This window comes from Mustelus asterias, chromosome 7 (assembly GCF_964213995.1).
Source record: "Mustelus asterias chromosome 7, sMusAst1.hap1.1, whole genome shotgun sequence".
In the NCBI taxonomy this organism is placed as follows: Eukaryota; Metazoa; Chordata; class Chondrichthyes; order Carcharhiniformes; family Triakidae; genus Mustelus; species Mustelus asterias.
Window position 1 is genome coordinate 95,683,512 of NC_135807.1, and position 23,516 is coordinate 95,707,027.

Sequence of the window (23,516 nt, forward strand, 5' to 3'; positions counted from 1 at the left end):
AGCTTGACTGGTACTAATAACTGGTTGCTAACCGCCATGTAACACCCTCACCCCCCACCCAAGACCTTAGACAATGCATAATTGGGATTTGAACAGGCACTGAATTCTGAAATTAATATCTTTCCTTACACTTGACCCCCCAAAGTATAATATTAGAACCCAAATACCCGAACAGTCTTTCCCCAGTAAAGGCAGGTTTTGAATGCAACCAAGTCACCCATGTTGCAGGAAAGGGCAATGTTATTGCTGATGCCCTGAGTCAATCCTCAGCTTAAACTACAGAAATGCAGCAGGGAACAGACCTTGCTCTTGGTGGTTTTGTGTTTAACTTTTTTAACTCTGTGAATGAGAGAACAATTTCATATCTCTTTGCTTCTTGGTTTTCTTTTGCAAGACCATATGAAAAAATATAAAATAGAATAGGATCCAAGAATTCCAAAATATTACTTTTTGGCCATGATTTAAAAAACGACTTCCTGTTGAATTAAAAACAAACGCTACTACTTGTCACACAACCACAGGATTGGTCCTTTGTTCTGAGAGCTACTACCAGGAGTTAAAGAGGAAAAGGACTCCTCTCTCAGTCTGTGAAGTCACACCTCATTGTACCAATCCCTTGTCATCAACAAAACAGAGGAAGTGGAGACAAATTGGATCCCCAACCTGATCCATCACAAAAGAGCGAGATTCAAACTCATTATGCCTGCAGAGCTGCTAACAGACTCATCTCACACCAGGCACTGCCCAGGGCCATTTCAGAAGGGGACCATTGAGAGAACAATGGAATTCTGAAGCACAGAAATTGATTGTTAAATTGCAATTAACCATTAGTTGGCCATGTCACATGATGTGGAGACATGATGTCGCATGATGTCGCGACACATGATGTCGCGACACACGACAGCGCAGAGTCGCGGAGCAGAAACTGATAGCCAGGTTCCGCACACACAAGGACGGCCTCAACCGGGATATTGGGTTTATGTCACACTATTTCACATAAATATTTCTGCTTTTTTCCTCCTGAGTCTTTATCATGCGATCCTAGAATCAGAATTTATGTCACACTATTTGTAACTCCCACAGTTGCGTGGACCTGCAGAGTTTCACTGGCTGTCTTGTCTGGAGACAATACACATCTTTTTAGCCTGTCTTGATGCTCTCTCCACTCCCATTGTTTTGTTTCTTAAAGACTGGATTAGTTGTAAGTATTCGCATTCCAACCATTATTCATGTAAATTGAGTCTGTGTCTTATAAGTTCTGTTTGTGAACAGAATTCCCACTCACCTGAAGAAGGGGCTCAGAGCCTCGAAAGCTTGTGTGGCTTTTGCTACCAAATAAACCTGTTGGACTTTAACCTGGTGTTGTTAAACTTCTTACCATGTCACATGATCCAGGCCTCTGGCCTTTTGGACAGTTTTAACATGACAGGGGCGAACTTTCTAAATAAATTCTAAGTGTCGCATTTGCATAAAAACTGGAGTAAATCACGCTGTTTTTTTCAGCAGGAGTTTCAAAATGAATTTCCCACACTCTGTGCATCACAGAGAGCCCTAGCGTGAATCGTGCTAAAAATCAGTGGGCCACTATTCACACTGGAGAGGCCGGCAGCATAATGCTGAGTGGGCAATTGCGCATGTGCCAAGATCGTCGCGTATGCAGTAGCCTGCACTGCCGGCCTCCCGATCACTGGCCAGCCCCACGACCCCCGCATCGCCAGCCCCGCGACGCCCCAACAGCCCAATCGCTGACCCTCTGGATGTGTCCGGGCCAGCCTCTTCCCACCTCACCCTGGATTTCCCCCCCCCCCACTCCAATGGCAGCCCCAATCCCCCCCTCCCTCACAGTCCCGACACCCCCCACAGCCCTGAATCCTCCACCCACCCAGATGTCTAGCCGCGATCGCTGGCCTCCATCCCCCTCATTCAGTCCGAGTGCAGAGTGGCAGTGGGACCCTTCAATCCACACCGATCACCCCCAGAAGCCCTGTCCCTTGGCACTGCCCAATGCCCAGTGGCACTTTGCTCCTTGGGCAGTGCCAGGGAGCTCAGGCTGGCACTGCCAGGCTGGCAATATACAGGGGGCCTCCCCAGAGCCTGATCCTCTGGGGGGCCTTGAGTGCCGCCCTTCACTCCTGCAGGGTCAGGCCGCCAGCTCCCCGCAAGTGGGGCGGCACGGTAGCACAGTGGTTAGCACTGCTGCTTCACAGCTCCAGGGTCCCGGGTTCGATTCCCGGCTCGGGTCACTGTCTGTGTGGAGTTTGCACATTCTCCTCGTGTCTGCATGGGTTTCCTCCGGGTGCTCCGGTTTCCTCCCACAGTCCAAAGATGTGCGGGTTAGGTTGATTGGCCAGGTTAAAAATTGCCCCTTAGAGTCCTGGGATGTGTAGGTTAGAGGGATTAGCGGGTAAATATGTGGGGGTAGGGCCTGGGTGGGATTGTGGTCGGTGCAGACTCGATGGGCCGAATGGCCTCCTTCTGCACTGTAGGGTTTCTATGATTTCTATGATATTGTAAACCCTGCTGGAGTGAAGCACTCCTGGCGCGGGGATGGGGGAGAAGCTAGCGGGGCCCAGAGATTTCAGTCCCGGACCTGCTAATCAAATGTAAAGTAGATGTAAATTGGCATTAGCATAAATTATGCAGTTCTGCGCCGATTTCTGGTGCACAGCTGACAGCGCCGAAAACCTGGCTGCCGGAGACTCGTGGAGGCCGTGGCGCCCAGCGGGGAACCATGAAACAGCTTCTGCTGAGTCTCCCGGCCCACTGCGCTACACAAGCAGCGCAGCAGGCCAGGAGAATCGCCCCATACATCTCTGGCCTCACAGGCAGACTGCTGTTATTACATCAACTGGAAAGGATTCTTGAAAGGCTGAGCCAGCAGTCTGTTACAATATTTCAACTCCATGGAACCTGCTTGATTTAAAAAGTCTCTGATCAACATCTGCCAAGTGGCCTAAGCAGAGAAAGACCATCATGTTGCAACGCCATTTGTTTCAAATATTGTGTTGTTGTCTCCAACCAGAAACTCATTGGGACTGAACTCAGCCACAAAAGAAACACCCCCCTGGAGTTTGACTTCTTGTTCAATTTCAAGTCCTGTATCTGACTTACCTTCATTTGTGTATCTTTTGCCATAACAATTCAGACAATGTTCTATCATCTCCCTAAAGGGAAAAAGCACAAGTGCATAGTTTAATGTACTAAACAACTTGGCTATAGCATCAGCAACTGGGAAATAATTCAATGGAAATCGTATAAATCACATTAAGGAAGAAAGGGATTAGATTAAAGACTGGATTTCCAAAACTGAATAGGAGACAAGATCAAATTTGAAACAAAGCAGCATTTAGTAGTTGCAATTTGAATCATAAAAAACCCAGCACAAAAGCAGAAAAGTTTCAAAAAGGAACTCTGGATTGGTTAAGTGGGATAATGCAACAGAAATTATTTTTGTGCTCTGAATGGAGGTTATCATTCACAGAAGAATGGTGGGAAATTAGCGACTCAAACTTAAAGGTAGATAAATTACTATAATATGATTTCCATCTGAGGGTCCTAAGGGAAGCTAGGGAGGTATATAAATGTATTAAAAACATTTCATAAGGTATCAGATAAAGGGTATGTGGCAAAGATACAATGCATGGTACAAATGGAAATGTGACTGCATTGATAGATATTATAGTTGGAGGGCTAAAAGCGAAGGATCAGGAAAGATGATTCTGAAGCTTAAAAAAGAAAAGATGGGGCCACTCTTCTTTATTATTTACATAATGATCACAACTTAGAAATTGGATTCTGTCTCACAGGCCACTCCCACAACTTCTCCACTGCTATCCACTATGGTTCCTTTACCTGCCAAATATTAGGTCAGAGAACCCTGCCACTGACAGGAATACATGATACTTTGTCTTTGATGGACAGATAAACATTCACCAGCAGCTCTCATCCAAAAGACAAATCTATCTGTAATTAGGAAAATACAGCATTTTCTACACAATTGTTTTGCAGGATTATTCTGTACATACAGCAATTAGACCCACAATGTTGCATATTTTTCCCTAATGTGCAAAATTTTATATATGTTAATCAGCATACTGCAGCATGAAAGTAAATCTAACATCCTACTGTCGAAATAATAGCATTTCATGGAGGTGGCGGCATAGTGGCATTGTCACTGGAGTAGTAATCCAGTGTAATGTTCTGGGGTCCCAGGTTCAAATGCCGTCACTGCAGATGGTGAAATTTGAATTGAATAAAAATCTGGAATTTAAAGTCTAATGATGACCATGAAACCGTTGTTGGAAAAACCCATCTGGTTCACTAATGTCCTTTAGGGAAGGGAATCTGACATCCTTACCTGGTCTGGCCTACATGTGACTTCAGAGCCACAGCAATGTGGTTGACTCCTAACTGTCCCTTCAAGGGTGTGGCTGAATGGAGTTTTAACTTTTAATATGCTGAAAGATCTTCAATCAAGCAAACCTGAATTTTTGGTTAAAGTTTTTTCACTATGCTGGGATTTCTTGTGGCCAGTAGTTTGTCAAAGGACAGAAAGTATCAGATTTTAACAGCTTGTCCTTGGCAGGGATGAGTTCTGTACAGACTCTTGGAGCCAGTGTTCCTTATCTGGGTGTTGGAATGTAAACAATATGCACTTAAAGGGTCGAGAGATGATGAGGCCTGGAGTGACCAATGACATTATTCTGGCTCTATTTGACGTGGCTTGTGTGGCTTTTGCTACCAAATAAACCTGTTGAACTTTAACCTGGTGTTGTTAAACTTCTTACTCTATTTGATTGGCCTAATCGAACGATGCAATTGGGGTTCTGACCAATTCATTGGCTGGTTACCAAGGAACTTTTGGAGTTTTAACTCTGCTAACACAAAAAGCTTATTCAGAAAGGCAGTGTGGAGAATCCGGGGACCAAGCTCACAAGGAGAGACAACATCTGGAAGAAGAAGAAGACAAAGGGCTGATTCCATTTGACAACAAAGTCCTGGCCAGGTTTTAATTGCAAGTGGAAATCAACCTTAAGTTAAGTAAAATAACAGATCGTGAGTATTTGGTTTACGCATTGCAAGTATTTACTGTTGTTTAAGTAGCTACAGAATAAAGGAATATTTAAGTATTTAAAGTTGACTGTGTCTTTATTCACTGCAGAGGTTAAAACACACAGGTTTGGACAAGAGTAATTAGGGATGGGTAATGAATGCTGACTCAGCTAGTGACACCCACATTCCACGAACAAACAAAAAAAAACCACACACACATTTGGTCTTTAAATGCAGACTTAAGGCTTGTAAGTCTTCAGAAAACTAACGTTTTAAAAGTGTCTTCTTAAATATTGGCCTTGACAATAAACAGCATGCTCCAGCCTGTACAAAATTTGCAGATTACTAACTTACAAATTGTGCGGTTGAACTCCATGTACAAGGGCAGATTATTCACATTCAGTGACTTGTAAAAATGTTATATGCCATACAGTGTTAAGGAGCTGACTGGCCACTGCTCCTACCTCTAACCACTTATTCATATATTGATCTGTTTTTAAAACTAGGGGCGGAAGAATCTTTATTACTGAAATGAGCTTCAAATTATGAGGACATTGCTTTGTGCCTGTAACACCAACAATGACCTCTGGATCTTAGTCACACTGTCTGAGGGAGGATCTGTGCAGGAACTATTCTCTCACAGATAATGAAAAGGGAGAGGGTGAAAGATTCACAAGAAAACAAACATTCCAGACAGGCCTGACTGAAGGTGAAAAATAGTGCAAGCTCCTGGACGGAGAGAAAGCAGACAAACATTTTCATCAGTTTTATATTTTAATTCTTCCTTGTATGTGAACATCACTGGTAAGACCAACATTTATTGTCCATCGATAATATGACTGAGTGGCTTGCTAGGCCATTTCAGATGTGTCAATCACCTTGTTTTGGATCGAAAGATTTCCTCTCCTCAAGGACACGAGTGAACCAGATGGATTTTTAAACAACAATCCGGTATGTTTGTGATGATTATTAATGAGACCAGTATTTAATTGCAGATCTACTGAATGCAAAATCTTTCAGCTGCCATGGTGGGTATTTGAACTTTTGTTCTTGAAGGATGAGCCTAGGCCTCTGGGTTACTAATCCAGTAACATTAACCCTGTGTTTACAGTCCCAACTGAAACAGTTGAGAGAGTTTCAGTGAGTTCTGTCTATAAGATCGAGCACAATAGGCCACATTTCACACTAACTCCAGCAACTGTTACTTATGGTGGTTGAGCAAGTTGTTTTCTCACAAGATCTTAAAATTGTTCAACTATGCAAATAGTATGAGGACTGGACAAAATCAAGAGCCGCTTCCACCATACCCCCGCCATTTTAAAAAAAACTTATAATTCACATCAGCTTTGGTTGACACAGTGAAATTAACTGTGAAGGGAGGGAGGAAGGGGGAGATGGAAACGCTGTACTTAAGTTGATAATATATATAAATGTAACATTCATGCCGTAGCCAACTAAGAGCTTCTATTTTACTCTTTTATTAAGTTTTTAGCTTTGCTGACTTAGTCTTCCCATTGGTCCAGGGGCCATTTACATCGTCATGGTCACAGTGTATCTGACCCACCACAAACAAAGTAATATAAGATCTGCTGCAGCCTGTAAAATGTAGACATAGACCTTCCTGGTTTGTACCATTTGTCCAGTGAATCATCAACACAGCAACAAAAACTATTTGTACTTGTATTGTATCTTTAACACAGTAAAATATCTCAAGGTGCTTGACAGAAGCACTCTAAAACAAAATATAATACATAAGGAGATATCAGGAAAATGACCAAAAGCTTGGTCAAAAGAGATAATTAGTAAAAGGAGGAATGTGAAACAGAGGTATAGGGAGAACATTCCAGAACTTTAGGGTCTAGGCAGCAGAAGGCACAGCCACCAATGGTGGCACGATTAAAATCACAAATTAAACATTTTCTCAACTGCTTCTAATGCATTTACATTTTTCCTTGGATAAGGAAGCCAGTTCTGTACAAAATACTCCAGATGTTTCTGCTACATCCGGTAAAGTTTCAATTCTAACAACTGCACGCTTTAGAGTCTGTTCCTTTCAATACATATGTTCTTCATATAACTAAATTTAGTGTGGACCACAGATGTGTCAGGAAGGAGGATGTCCACCTTGGACTTAACAAAAACAAATCAGAGTATTTTCCAAGTGGTAAGAAGTTAGGACCGTGGAGAAGAGAGAGATTTGAGGATCATATAGAAAAATCATTAAAAGCCAGGGTACAAGTGCAAACAATAATTAGAAAAGTAACTGGAACATTGGCCTTTATCTTATTGGCACTGGACGTCAAAGGGGTAGACTATAGGTGGCCAGTATATAAAGTTTGGGTTTGAACTCATTGGGAGAAGTGCATTCAGTTCTGACACCAACCTCAGGAAGGATATTGTGGTCTTGGAAGGGTGCAAATTCACCAGAATGATACTATGCCAAAAAGGTTAAACTATGAACACAGATTGCGTGGACTAAGGGCTGCATTCTTTTGAAGGAGATGGGAAGCAGGAGTCCGGAAAGTTCTGGGAAGGCAGGAACTGGATCAGGAACGTGGGTAGTTAGGCCTACTACCTATGGAAACGGCTCAAGGCAGCGATAGAGGTGGGCAGATGATGAGGCTGGCAGGATAGAAGGCCTGCCTCCTTTTACAGGGATATCAGTCAGTCCAGCCATCATCATGACTGTTAGGCCCTTAAGACTGCACCCACAACCGTGATCCCCCCTATAGCTCCCATGCCACCTCCATACCCTCCACACCTCCAAGTCCCCAATACCCTCCATAATAAGAACATAAGAACTAGGAGCAGGAGTAGGTCATCTGGCCTCTCGAGCCTGCTCCGCCATTCAATAAGATCATGGCTGATCTTTTTGTGGACTCAGCTCCACTTACCCGCCCGCTCACCATAACCCTTAATTCCTTTACTGTTCAAAAATTTATCTATCCTTGCCTTAAAAACATTCAATGAGGTAGCCTCAACTGCTTCTCTGGGCAGGGAATTCCACAGATTCACAACCCTTTGTGTGAAGAAGTTCCTCCTCAACTCAGTCCTAAATCTGCTCCCCCTTATTTTGAGGCTATGCCCCCTAGTTCTAGTTTCACCTGCCAGTGGAAACAACTTCCCTGCTTCTGTCTTATCTATTCCCTTCATAACCTTATATGTTTCGATAAGATCTCCCCTCATTCTTCTGAATTCCAATGAGTAAAGCCTCAGTCTACTCAGTCTCTCCTCATAAGCCAACCCTCTCAACTCCCCAACCTAGTGAATCTCCTCTGCAGCCCCTTCAGTGCCAGTATATCCTTTCTCAAGTAAGGAGACCAAAACTGTACACAGTACTCCAGGTGTGGCCTCACCAGCACCTTATACAGCTGCAACATAATCTTGCTGTTTTTAAACTCCATCCCTCTAGCAACGAAGGACAAAATTCCATTTGCCTTTTTAATTACCTGCTGCACCTGCAAACCAACTCCTTGAGATTCCTGCACAAGGACACCCAGGTCCCTCTGCACAGCAGCATGCTGCAATTTTTTACCATTTAAATAATTGTCCATTTTGCTGTTATTCCTACCAAAATGGATGACCTCACATTTACCAACATTGTACTCCATCTGCCAGACCCTCGCCCACTCACTTAGATTATCTACATCCCTTTGCAGACTTTCAGCGACCTCTGCACACTTTGCTCTTCCACCCATCTTAGTGTCATCTGCGAATTTTGACACACTACACTTGGTCCAAATCATCTATGTAAATCGTAAACAATTGCGGTCCCAACACTGATCCCTGAGGCACACCACTAGTCACTGATCGCCAACCAGAAAAACACCCATTTACCCCCACTCTTTGCTTTCTGTTAGTTAACCAATTCTCTATCCATGCTAATACATTACCCGTAACATTGTGCACCTTTATCTTATGTCTTTGGTGCGGCACCTTGTCAAATGCCTTCTGGAAATCCAGATACACCACATCCACAGGTTCCCCATTGTCCACTGCACATGTAATGTTCTCAAAGAATTCCACCAAATTAGTCAAACATGACCTGCCCTTCATGAACCCATGCTGCGTCTTACCAATGGGACAATTTATATCCAGATGTTTCGCTATTTCTTCCTTGATGATAGATTCACGCATTTTCCAAGTTAACCAGCCTATAGTTACCTGCCTTTTGTCTACCCCCTTTTTTAAACAGTGGCGTCACATTTGCTGTTTTCCAATCTGCGGGAACCACCCCAGAGTCCAGCGAATTTTGGTAAATTACCACTAGTGCATTTGCTATTTCTCCCGCCATCTCTTTTAGTACCCTGGAATGCATTCCATCAGGACCAGGAGACTTGTCTACCTTTAGCACCATTAACTTGCCCAACACTACCTCTTTCGTGATAATGATAGTTTCTAGGTTCTCACCTGCCATAGTCTTCCTGTCATCAATTTTTGGCATGTTATTTGTCTTCCACTGTGAAAACCGACACAAAATACCTGTTCAATGCCTCAGCCATTTTCTCATTTCCAGTTATTACATCCCCCTTCTCATCCTCTAAAGGACCAATGTTTACTTTAGCCACTCTTTTTCGTTTTATATATTTGTAGAAACTTTTGCTATCTGTTTTTATATTCTGAGCTAGTTCACTCTCATCATCCATCTTACTTTTCTTTACAGCTTTTTTCGTAGCTTTCTGCTGACCTTTAAAGATTTCCCAATCCTCTAGATTCCCACTAATCTTTGCCACTTTGTATGCATTTTCTTTCAATTTGATACCCTCCTTTATTTCCTTAGATATCCATGGCGGATTATCTATTTTTCCACAGTCCTTCCTTATCACTTTTGCTGAGCACTGTGAAATATCGCTTTGAAGGTCCTCCACTGTTCCTCAATTGTCCAACCATAAAGTTTTCTTTATCTCCCATCTCCCATCCCTTCTCCTATCCCCCATGCTCCCCATACACACACCAAGTATCTGCTCGCCTACAGAAGCAATGAGTCATTGGTAAGTCTTTGAAATGCTTCTGCAGACACAATAAGTAAAGATTCTTTGTAGATCGCTTCTGTTAAAAAGAAACTGGTCATCTTACAACCTCTTAAAATCAGAGCCAATCATAGGACTGGATTTTTGCTTAGCGGGCCTGACTCCAGAGATGTTTAAAAATGGTGGGCAGGACTGGGATGCAAAAGGCCCATCCCCATTTCCGGTAGTCCCCATTTCTGCCAGCAGGGAAAAAGGGGCAGGGTGCGAATCACACAGGTAGGAAATCCAAATTCAGCAGGGTCATTTGAAATGAGTGCTGCATTCAAACAGACCCATCTATCATTGCTCCAAGGGTTTAACCCACAGTGTGAGAGTCAGAAATTTATGGAGGAGGCATATACACTTGTGAAGGGTGGATAAGATCTGTTAAATTTCATGATCTGTCATTATTTCGATCCCCAGCCCATAACAGGATAAAAAAGAATGCAGTTGTCAATTCAAGGAAAAAAGTGCACATCCACTGCTGGAGTGTATTGATTGATAGGTCATCTGTTGGAGATCAGAAGAAAAACATTATGGGGCTGATTCTCCCAACCCGCTGCGTGGCTTTTTGGGGGGACTGGGCAGGGAAATCGGGAGATCGAGGCAGGCTGGAGGGCGGTCGAGGCTGGCCCGGATATGTTTGAGGGGGCCAGTGATCGGGCTGTGGTTTGGGGGGGGGGGGGGGGGGGGGGGGGGGGCTCGGAGAGGGGAGCGATGCAGGGTTGGCCAGCGATCGGGAGGCCGGCAATGTGGGGCTACTGAGCATGCGCTAATCTCCACTATGACAGATCGGCGCATGCGCAGTGGCGCGCTCAGCGCTCTACTGCCGGCCTCTCCAGTGGGAATAGGCCCCGCCCACTGAATTTTCACGGAATCACACTAGCGCTCTCTGCAGTGCGCAGAGCATGGGAGATTCATTTTGAAACTCCTGCTGGAAAGAACAGCAGGATTTACTCCAGTTTTTACGTGAATTTGACACTTATTTTTTGGGAGAATCGCCCCCTATGTATCTGTTCCAGCAATTTCAATATATCTCATTTTTGGCATTTCACAACATTGTTGTTTCAGATGATGTCACTCAGTTTGTGGGAGAGAGGATTGGGTCAGAGACTATGGCTGTAAATTTAAATTGGTTAATTACTTAGCAAATTGGATTAAGGGATAGATTAATAGATTTGCACACATTTTAAGGGGATATTTCAGAATGCAGAGAATAGATACATTCCAGTGAGTAAAAAAAATCCAAAGAATGGACCTACCAGTTCTTTGAGGAAGTAACATGTCCAGGGGATAAAGGGGAACCAGCAGATGAAGGCATTTGATATGGTGCCACATCAAAGATTACTGCAGAAAATAACAGCTCATGGTGCAGGGGGTAACATATTGGCATGGATAGAAGATTGGCTGGCTAACAAGAAGCAGAGAGTAGGCATAAATGGGTCTATTTCAGGTTGGGAAGATGTAACAAGTGGTGTGCCACAGGGATCACAGCTGGAACTGCAACTGTTTCTAATTGATATGAATGACTTGGATGAAGGGATTAAATTGACGGCTGCCAAATTTGCTGATGGCAAAGGCAGAAAGGAAAGTAAGCTGTGAACATAAGGAGGCTACAAAAAGATATTGAGAGGTTAAGTAAGTGGGCAAAGGTCCAGCAAATGGAGAATAATTATGGAAAATGTGAAATTGTCCATTTTAGCAGGAAGAATAAAAGAGAAACATATTGGGGCGATTCTCCCCCAAAACATTGGTGCCCAACGGGCGGGAAAACGGGAGATTTTCCCGCCCATTTTTTGGGAGAACTGAGGGGAATGAATCTCCGGGACTCTGTGTATCTCAGAGTCCCTAACGTGATTCACGCCGGTAGTGGGGGAGGAGCCATCAGAGCCAAAACCTGCTGCAGAGGCTGGAATTGGTGCGCTAAGTGGGCCATTGCACATGCATCGATCTCCCCACTGACAGATCAGCGCATGTGCATTGGCCCCCTCACCGCTGGCCTCCCGATTGATTGCCAGCTCCCCCCCCCATGCCACTCCCGATTGCCAGCTTCCCAACATCCAACCAACCCCCACCCTGTTATCTTAGAGCAGGGGGGGCGGATTGACAATGAACGAACAAGCTGTTGTTGATGCATTTAATGAACAGATGTTTGTTTTGCAACAAGTGGCCTACTTTAGGAGAATTAAAATTTTTGAGTCGGTTTCATGAATGAGTTTTCCATATCAGTTGTGTCAGAAGTTTCCCCCCGCCCCCACATCTCCACATACTTCTGGAGATCTGTCCACAGTAGGTGAGCGACTATTTTTTTCCTTCTAATGACTATATCCAGTCTGCTCTCACCAGCTGACCCTTCAGCTTTGTAAAATGTGTCTTCCACTAGTTGATGGTTTCAACCATTATCGCCAATGGGTTATTTGTACCCTGTCACTCACCTTGGCTCAAGTATCTCCAGTTCTTGCAGACAAACAGTTAGAGGAATCTTACTGAAAGACCAAGACTCTGAGTCGACCAACTGGCTCACGTGGCTTAGGAGTTTCATTTCATAATCAAATTCCAGAATTCTCCAGTACCCTAGGTTGTGGAAGGAAGGGAAGGAGTAATGTAAAAACAGATGAATACGCAATGAAGGCAGAAATGTAAAACTTGCTATTTTAATTTTATGCATCTTTACAGTCACACTGTATTTTACCCTTTGGGAAATAGAGGGGGAAGTGGTCCCGAGTTGATTATCAGTCTGTGGAACTATGTTGAACGCTCTGTCCATGGCCAACAAGTCCTGGCATTGGACTTGAACCCAGAGCTTCTGGTCCAGAGGCAGAGGGTGCTACTACACATTGTGCCACAAGACGGGGCACAGTAGCACAGTGGTTAGCACTGCTGCTTCACAGCTCCAGGGACCTGGGTTCGATTCCCGGCTTGGGTCACTGTCTGTGTGCAGTTTGCACATTCTCCTCGTGTCTGCGTGGGTTTCTTCCGGGTGCTCCGGTTTCCTCCCACAGTCTAAAGATGTGCGGGTTAGGTTGATTGGCCATGCTAAAATTGCCCCTTAGTGTCCTGAGATGCATAGGTTAGAGGGATTGTGTAGGTAAATGTGGAGGGATAAGGGGGCCTGGGTGGGATTGTGGTCGGTGCAGACTCGATGGGCCAGATGGCCTCTTTCTGCACTGTAGGGTTTCTATGATAAGACACCCACGCTATTTTAATGAAAACACTGTGGTTAATATTGACTTGCTAGCAGTAACAGACACCATTCCAGTCAGTGTAAGCTGCTTGTTTTCTGAGACACATCAGCAGACGTGCAGTCTTTTCAGGAACTAATTAATTCACCAATCCCCAGAGCTACTCCAACAATGATGAATATTTGCATACAGAACCACATGAAGCTGAGGTGTCATAAACAAAAAAGGCAAAATTCAAGCAGTTAATAAAGGGCAGCATGGTGGCACAGTGGTTAGCACTATTGCCTCACATCTCCAGGGACCCAGGTTCAATTCCGGTCTCGGGTGACTGTGTGCAGTTTGCACATTCTTCCCATGTCTGCGTGGGTTTGCTCCGGGCGCTCCGGTTTCCTCTCACAGTCCAAAGATGCGTGGATTAGGTTGATTGGCCATGCAAAATTGCCCCTTCTTGTCAGGGGGATTAGCAGGTAAATACATAGGGTTACGGGGTAGGGCCTGGGTGGGATTTTTGTTGGTGCAGGCATGATAGGCCGAATGGCCTCCTTCTGTGCTGTACGAATTCTATGATTATCTGATTTTATAGTTCCTTAAAATAATGCAAAGACTGTTATATAAAATATATTAGTTTGAAGTAGAAATCAGTCATCACCTTCCAGAAGGTGTTATAGTCAACAACTAGATTATGGGTCCTTGATGTGTGAAGATTTTATAACAACCTTTGCCAATGTGATCAGTGAAGAAGTATATCATCACCTGACTTACACACTTTTTGTTCACACATTGGACATAATTATTCTCTGTGTTAAATTGGCAATTGAATGGCACCCACTGTTACCAAATGACTTATTTCTGTTAGACAGGATTAAATATTTCATCACTGAATACAGAGGGAGATGATCTCAAATCACGATTAAAAAGCTCAGATTAACAACAGAATTTGATCTCTGAGAGGCATTCCACCGAGCTTTTGGTTTCCCAGTTTTGATGCCTAAACCAGTCCTATCTAAAAGTTAGCAACTCATACTTGGGCACAGATCCCCCCAAAAAAACGTCCCAGCAACTCGCCATTATAGACATTTTCTGGTGAACATTGTCTGGTTATTCTATTATGGGGAGTAAAGACAACACAGTCAATAAGATTCTGGTTTTCATCCAAACAATGCATTCTCCAGCAGGAATCACTGGACAGTGAGGAGAAGAGATGTCCTTGGCTAATGTTTCCCCTTGCACCGCAATGAACCTTGGCAACAGGTCGAACCTAGGACCTCGGCGATCTGGACGGCTCAGTAATGTGCCATACAGTGCAATTGTCAATGGAGCCATTAATGCAGCTCTCCGTACAGCGTGGATATTGTCAAGGCCCACAGCCCACTTAACCACTGCTTCTTGCTACTTGGACTGAAATAAACTGAAGCTGAGACTTTCTGGTATTTAGATCTTCGCAATATACTATATTAACCTACTAGTCAAGTCAAGGGTGCAGTATCTTGTCTTCAAGGTAGTGAGTTGGAGGTACAAAGATTTAATTTCTGCAGAGATTTCTTCCACTCATCCACCATACTCTTAATGCAGAGTGTTAATGCAGGAAGCAACTGCATAATTGGCATTTACACATATTTGTGACTCTGTGAAGTTATGTCAGATGAACAGGAGACTCTTGTGGAAAATCCCCCCCATGTGTCATGCTGCACTCGTACCTTCAATCCTACATGCATGTATCAGCTGTAACTGTTGCATTATTTCCTGTTCACTGGCTTGAATGGTTTCCATTAAATCCTCCTTCGTATACTGAAATGAAAAGGAAAAAATGCAATACCAATCAAGAGACAAACGGATCAGAATGAATTTACAAAATTATGGTGAAGCTAAACATTGAGGGGAGGGCATGATTAAATCATGATGTGTGATTCCACAGGATGGTAATTTTAATGACCTCAGGGGTCGGAGTGGTGCTGTGAAGTGGCACCGAGTGTGGCTCGACAACCAAAGAAAGAATCAATCCATGATTCATTTTCACTCCACAAGCCCATAGAATCTGCACAGTGCAGAAGGAGCCATTTGGCTCATCGGGTCTGCACCGACTCTCTGCTCAGCATCCCATGCAGATTTTGTGAGGGAGATGGGCCTTGGAATGAAGATTGACACCTTCAATAAGATTCTGTCGCTCATGGGGGCCTGTTCTCATGTTAACTTTATTGTAAAGCATTATTGCAATCATTATTTTCCATGTTACAGATATTCTTTCCCTTTTGGGAGTTCTTCAAATTGTGGAGCTTTGCACATGGGATTGAAAGAAGGAAAGACTTGAATTTGCACAATACCTCTCAGGAGATCTCAAAGCACAACAGTCAGTCCTTTTGATGCCTAATTATTGTTGTAGTGTAGGAACTGTGACTGTCAAAATGCATCTAACAATGTGGTAATGACCAGATAATTTGTTTAATTTATGTTGATTAAGGGATGAATATTGGCCAGGATACCAGGAAAATGACCCCAAACTTTTCAATAAAGCCATGGAATTATTTACGTCCAGCAGGGGAAGCAGCCGATGCCTTGGTTTAATGTTAAAGACAACACCTCTGGCAGTTCAGCACTCCCTCAGTGCTGCACTGGGAGTATCAGCCTAAATGTTTGTACTCAAGGGGCAGAAGTTTCCTTTTCTGAGACTAAGTGATGGGCAGCTCCAGATGGCACCTTCCCCACTGGCCAGAATGGCGAGATCCCGCACCAGATTCTTTCCCTTGAACTCAATTATTTATGCAGGCGAGTTCCCCTCTGCATCGTCTGGTAGGTGGCAGCTGATTTGTCTACCCACCATCAGCTGGCGGGGTCAAAAGTCCCATCATATTTAAACACCAGTCCAGCACACTCGTATCACTCTCTCCAGCCAACCTGTCTTCACCAGACCGTGCAGGATGTCAGCAACCCGGAGGGAAAATGCCAGCAACCTCAAGAAGAAGTCTGTTCCTCTATTCAATCACCTTTCCCCCCCCGCCCCACCAAGCGCATCACCTGTGAGGTGCCCTTGCCCCATTGGACTTCTACCCACTGCATCTGGAGTCTTCATCCATCCCCTTCCAGTAAACAATGTGGTGTACATTTGCACCCCTTGTTTGTGAACTTTTCATGCAGCCTTGTCAGGGTCCAGCTTCCCTCCCCTCGATCTTCCCTCTGCCTTCCATTGTTTGTCTCCTTCATCCACCTCTTTGCCCCTCTGCCTGCCAGTGTGAGCCTTCGCTTTTGCACGCGCTCCTTGCACAGTCCTCCTTCAACATCGTCCTCTTGTCTTTGCCATGGTTCAGCAGGTTTGTCCCTGTGAGTAGGTGGACTACAGGACTAGGAGAATCCCATGTTCTGTGTTGGGTTAACTGATCTCATGCTAGGCAGCAGCAGAGCTGGTACAATTGCCATCAGTATCACTGGCTTGAGGGATGCATAAAAGCCACAGGAAATTCTAGTTTGAAATACAGAGTTAAAATAATTCTACCTTGTTAAATATATGGACCAATAAGTAGTAACTACATGAAAAATACCTTTGGATAAGTTGAACTTCTTTCTTTCTCACCAGAAGGCCCTTCGTACTGGTTTTCCATTAGAAGTTTCTTTAGCTTTTTCAGTTTGGGCCGAGACTTTTTCAACTCCCAGTAGCTTTTAGCAAAACCATAAATCTGCGCAAATCGAAGGATGTTTAAGTAAAGCAAACACCACCGTGGCATTGGAAATATAAAATAATGGCTGGCTGAAGATAGGCAATTTCAGTTCAGGTTTGAATGAATTTTTTTATAATTTCTATAATAACAAGGAATCCACTGACACTTGGAATAAAGTCCAAACAATTTCTATTTTATTTTGTCCACAATCTGTGTGTTTTTACTGTTTAACTTGCTCAAAAATGCCTCCACAGTCAATTATTTTGGCAGGGTGGTCTGAACCTCTGGGGTCTGAACTTTAGGCAACTACTTTCTTCTGGCATATTCCTGGCCCACGAACCTTCGCCCCTGTCAGATTTATCACACTTCTTTGGCTCTCCTGTATTCTGCTACAACCGTTTGCTCCACCTATGGACCAATCATTTGTTTCAATACTTCTCTGATTTAAATCTTGCACGGTCATCACTTTTGTTACTTAATCACCTCTGTCCCCTGCCGTATCACCATCACCTCCCTTTTGTTCTTTCCTGCTCCTTTACCAGTTTAAACCCTGTTCCTGTCTGATATTTTCCAGTTCTGATGAAAGACTTGCAAAACAATTGTTAACCGTTTCTCTCTGTGGATACTACTTTAGACAATGGCCTAGTGGTATTTTCACTAGCCTACTAATCCTGTAACTCAGCTAATGCTCTGGAGACCCGGGTTCGAATCCCACCATGGCAGATGGTGGAATTTGAATTCAATAAAAAATATCTGGAATTAAGAATCTACTAACGACTATGAAACCATTGTCAATTGTCAGAAAAGCCCATCTGGTTCACTAATGTCCTTACCTGATCTGGCCTACACAGCAATGTGGTTGACGCTCAAATGCCCTCTGAAATAGCCTAATGAGCCACTCAATTGTATCAATTGCTTCAAAGTCTCAACAAAGCAATGAAATCAACGGACTACCTGCCTTCGACCTAAGCACCTGAAAACACCGTAAAACAAACAGCCCTGTCAAGGCCTCCTTACTAACATCTGGGGCCTAGTGCCAAAATTGGGAGAACTGTCTCACGGACTGGTCAAGCAACAGCCTTACATAGTCATTCTCATGGATTCATACCTTACAGATAATGTCCCAGACACCACCATTACCATCCCTGGATATGTACTATCTCACTGGCAGGACAGGCCCAGCAGAGGTGGGGACACAGTGGTATTAGGTCAAGAGGGAGTTGTCCACGACAGTATCGGTAAGAAGTGACCACCGCACAGTCCTTGTGGAGCCAAAGTCCCACGTTCACATTGAGAATAACGTCCATCGTGTTGTGTGGCACTATCACCCGTGCTAAATGTATCCCATTAATTTTCTTTATGGTTTAACCATTTGAGGTGCTGCTTTCAACATCTTGTGAACACCAAAATACCTCACCGTCAATGAAGCTCAAATGTGCACCACTCACTTGGAAACTTAAAACCATCCAGGACATAAGCAATCCACTAGATCACTGCTCCACCACTGAACTACGTGTAAACCCTCTGCACCACTGGCAAGTTTTAATGTGCTCTCTATCGGATGCACTTGCAACAACTGCACCGAGATCTCCTAGCCCTTCATCCTCTACTACTGAGGATGACTGGTAGAATATCTTAACACACAACTTGTATTTTTATAGCACCTTAATGTGGTTAAAATGGCCAAATCCTTTACACTGAAGTATTGTCAGACAAAGACTGACAGAGCCAAAGAAGGGGCTATTAAAATGGCGGCTAAAAGTTTGTTTAAAGAGGTAGATGTTGAGGAAGATCTTAAAGGTGGATAGTTGCTCGGTCATAATCCTGAAATTCCCTACCCAAAGGGTCCCCTTTGCTATCTCAGCATCTTGGAATTCACCCATCTGCATTGTAATGCAATCACCCACTAAGCCAATGGTAAGAGGAGGAAACATCACAGATGGCCATTAAACTTAAAATGGCACACTGAAACACTTCAGGGAAAGAAATGTGCTGCATTAACCTGGCCTATGTGTGATTCCAATTCCATACCAACATGGTTAGCTCTTAACTGCCCCGTGAAAGGCCCAACAAGCCATCCCAAATGTGTCAAATTACTTCAAGAAGATTGTCCACCACCACCTTCTCCTGACAACTAGGAACAGGGAATAAATGACAGCCGTGTCAGCAATACATTTGGAGAATATTTTTTTAAAACCCATTTGTATCTCAATACACAGATGCATGGGTAGAGTTAATTATTCCTTCAAGAAGTCTTGGTTTACATAAAGACTTCACCTGACAGTGTATCAATTGTTCTGTGCTCGAATCAGATGTAAGCTGATCAGGGGTTCTGCAATCAGGTGTAATGAGCAACATATTTGATGTATCGGCTATCTTCAGATCGTACGTTTTATCTTCACTACACAACACAGCGTGTTCATCCAGGTCACCTCGGATAGTCAGGCTGAAAGTAAAAAAAAATCAAAACACTGAATACAGCTTAAGCATTTTTAAGAAGAATACAATTGAACATTTCTTTCTTTTGGAAGTGCCAAACATAAAAATTGCGCGTACAATTCAGCTCTCCAAGGCAATAGAGGCCTAGAAACTTGAACCTACTGCGTTAGCCACAGCACATCAAGACTGAGGGAAAGATAAAAAAGCAGTGGCAGTAGCACTGAGAGTGAGAATGCAGTGAGACCTGGAAAGGGAGGGAGGGAGGGGGGTATGGGTAAAAGAGCAGTGGCAACACCTCTGACTTTCGGAACAGGCTGTCCCTTCGTCAGGTGGGTGGGAGTTCTGATCACAAACAGGGCACAAAGACACAAACTCAATTTACATGAATAATGATTGGAATGTGAGTCTTTACAGCTAATCTTGATTGTGATCAGGATTGTGATTGTAATCCTGTTTGTGATCAGAACTCCCACCGACCTGACGAAGGGACAGCCTGCTCCGAAAGCTCGTGGCTTTTGCTACCAAATAAACCTGTTGGACTTTAACCTGGTGTTGTTAGACTTCTTACTGTGTTTACCCCAGTCCAACGCCGGCATCCCCACATCATGAACACCACTGAGAGCAGGAGAACAACGAGAGAAACAGAATGAAAGAGCAAATGTATTCGGAGCCAAAATCAAAATGTGCTGTCACTGGAAAGCAGTTAAATGATTCCTTTCTTTCACCTTCTGAACGAGGGTATTGTTTCAAATGAGGAACTAAGTCAAATTAGGAACTAACATCAACTGAGCTAAGAATAACAGTAAGTGAATTAATATGAGCATTAGAACAGTTCCAACAGCATTAATTGCAATTAATACTTCAAACAAAGTACTAACTAGATTGTAAAAGAAGGAAAAGAAATTTTTTATAGATCATGGGTAGCTGAAGCTTGTTCCTTGCAATTCCTGCACCATGTGGGAACTTCAGAACTCCACGTGTCTTAAAGGAACACATCATCACAAGTCTTACATCATGCTGTCTTCCTGATGGCATGGTAAAGGATATCACATAAAGGGTGCAGAATGTTCTGCAGGGGGGAGGGAGTGAGACAGAAGCTGTGGTACGTGTCAGTATCAATGGCATCGCGAGGGCAGGTAGTGAGGTCCTACCCTCAGATTTTCAGGAACTAGGGAGGAAGTTAAAAAATAGGTCCTCAAAAGGTAGTCTGGATTATTCCCATGCCAGTGAGCGCAACATAGGAAAACATGGAGGATCAATGTGTGGCTCAAGTCATGGCACAGGAGGATGGGCTTCTTTGGGCATTGGGACCAGTCTGGGGCAGGAGGCACTGACTCAAAAGGGACAGGTTGCACTTCAACCAAGGCTGCGACCAGTGTCCACTAGTGTGGTTGGGGAGGGTTTAAACTGAATTAGCAGGGGATGGACATCAGCGTAAAGAGGTAGAAAAGAGGAATAGTGTGCATAAAGTAAGAATGTCGGACAGTAATAGATAAGGGAGTAGTACCATATTAGATAGGAGAGGAATAAGAAAAACTACAAGCAACATAAAGACAGGGTTAGAATGCATGTATGTAAATACACAGAATGTTGTGAATAAGATTGGTAAGCTACAAGGACAAATAACTCAAAAATGCTGAAGACTGAGCAGCTAATATTCAAGGACATAAAGAACAAAGAACAATACAGCACAGGAACAGGCCCTTCGGCCCTCCAAGCCCACACCGCTCCCTGGTCCAAACTAGACCATTCTGTTGTATCCCTCCATTCCCACTCCGTTCATGTGGCTATCTAGATAAGTCTTAAACGTTCCCAGTGTGTCCGCCTCCACCACCTTGCCCGGCAGCGCATTCCAGGCCCCCACCACCCTCTGTGTAAAATATGTCCTTCTGATATCCGTGTTAAACCTCCCCCCCCTCACCTTAAACCTATGACCCCTTGTGAACGTCACCACCGACCTGGGAAAAAGCTTCCCACCGTTCACCCTATCTATGCCTATCATAATCTTATACACCTCTATTAGGTCACCCTTCATCCTCCGTCTTTCCAGTGAGAACAACCCCAGTTTACCCAATCTCTAAAGTTTTCAGAAAAGATAAGGAAGGGAAAAAAAGAAGTTGGGCGGCAGTACTGATTAGGGAAGCGATTGCAATGTTGGAAAGAGGGACATGAAAAGAATCCGTTTGATTAGAGTTGAGAAGTAAAATGGGTCGCATCATGTCTCTGTAGTACTCCAAATCATGAGAGAGGCAGAGAAATCACAGGGATGGGCAGCACAGTGGTTATCACTGCTGCTTCACAGTGCCAGGGACCTGAGTTCAATTCCAGCCTTGGGTCACTGTCGGTGTGGAGTTTGCATATTCTTGCCACGAATGCCTGCGTTTCCTCCGGGTGCTCCCGCTTCTTCCCACAGTCCAAGGATGTGCAGTTTCAGTGGACTGGCCATGATAAATTGCCCGTTAGTGTCCCAAGATGTGTAGGTTCGATGGATTAGCCATGGGAAATGTGTGGGGTTACGGGGATAGGGAGGGGGAGAGGACCTGGGTAAGATACTCTGTCAGAGAGTCAATGCAGACTGGATGGGCCGAATGGCCCCTTTCTGCACTGTAGAGATTCTATGAACCAAAACTACAGAGTGGAGATACTGGGGTCTTTCATTATCCAAATATCAATTGGTTAGCGGGTTACAGTAAAGGGTAAGGAGAGGGAAGAATTTAAAAATGTGTTCAGGGGAACTTCATTGACAAATATTGTCTCTTTTGAATTAGAAAGGAGACAATGCTGGATTAGATGCCAGTGACAGGGTGGGCCAAGTGGAACAAGAGTCTGTGGGGGGAAGACTTGGATAAGAGTGATCATTACATCATGCGGTTTAGATCAGTGTTGCAAAAAAATAAGGAATAACTTAGAGTGTCTGCATTGGAAGAGGGCTAATTTTAATGAATGAGAAGGGATCTGATCAGGAGAAAGAACCAAAGACTGACATGATAAACTGTAATAGAACAATGGGTGATCTAGAGAGATCTGGCAGGGATTCAATATGCCAAATGACCTCCTTCTGTGCCATAAATAACTTCATTCTATAATTTCTCAACAGCAGGACTGCTGTATAGAATTACATAGAGCACAGAAACAAGCCATTTGGCCCAGCCAGTGCATGCCAACCATTGCGCTTCATTCAAGCCTCTTCGCCTATTAGCATAATCCTGTATTCCTTTCTCCCTCATGTGCTTATCTAGATGCCCCTTAAATACATCTATAATGTTTGTCGCAATGCCTCCCTGCAATAGATCACCACTCTAGGAATTTATAGGCAACTTTACCCAATTTGGTTTCTTGAAAAGTATCTTATATCACTGGCTCCTAGTTTTGCTCTTCCCCACAAGTGGAATCAATCCCTTCACCTATTCTACCAAACTATTTCATAATTATGAAGGCCTATGTACACCCCTCAGCCTTCTTTTCAAGAAAATAAAAGGCCTAAGCTAATTTTTTGATAAGTAGAGTCTCATTGTTCCGGTATCATCCCTGTAAATCTATTTTGCATCCTCTCCACTGTCTCTATATCATTTTTATAATATAGCACAGAGCTTTGCAATTTAACCAAAATTCAATGCAAGTTTACCAGTCACTTTTCAATTCTTCCTCTTCAGTTCTCTGCCCCAAAGGGAAGTCCTTGGCTGATATTCACTAAACCATGTCAAAGTGCCATGATTTTTTTACCATAGGCAGGATACGGAGGCACACCCTAAGTCTGTCTCCACACACTAGCCGTCTAAGCAACTGAGCTAACCAATCCCCACCCTTTCAATTCTATCCCTCTGGAAATAAACCCAGGTCCATGGCTTGCTTTAAAAAGAAATTGATTTATTGACATTTGCCACTAGTTTTAGTGATGAGCATTTGTAGACCATAAGAACAGGAGCAGAAATAAGCCATTTGAATCATTGAGTCTGCTCTGCCATTCAGTGAGATCATGACTAATCTGATAAGATAATTCCTAACTTCACTTTCCTGCCTTATCCCCTTAACTCCCTTGCTGATTTGAAATCTATCTCAGCCTTGAACATACTTAACAACCCAAACTCTACAGCCCTCTGCGGTAAAGAATTCCACAGATTCACTACCCTCTGAGAGAAGAAATGTCTCCTGATCTCAGTCTTAACTCTGAGATTATGCCTTCT

General features: G+C 43.8%; 1 protein-coding gene across 2 annotated transcripts in view; it reads right to left on the minus strand.

The window, feature by feature from the left end:
* The window catches only part of dscc1 (DNA replication and sister chromatid cohesion 1), a 41,763-nt gene that overhangs the window by 16,550 nt on the left and 1,697 nt on the right, over positions 1-23,516 (minus strand). For both annotated transcript variants that reach the window (XM_078216513.1, XM_078216512.1), the window contains exons 2-6: positions 19,171-19,339; positions 16,777-16,911; positions 14,941-15,031; positions 12,497-12,635; positions 3,112-3,164 (exon numbers count right to left, since the gene is read on the minus strand). In XM_078216513.1, the coding sequence (XP_078072639.1) occupies positions 3,112-3,164; positions 12,497-12,635; positions 14,941-15,031; positions 16,777-16,911; positions 19,171-19,339 (587 nt within the window). The remainder of the gene's footprint in view (positions 1-3,111; positions 3,165-12,496; positions 12,636-14,940; positions 15,032-16,776; positions 16,912-19,170; positions 19,340-23,516) is intronic.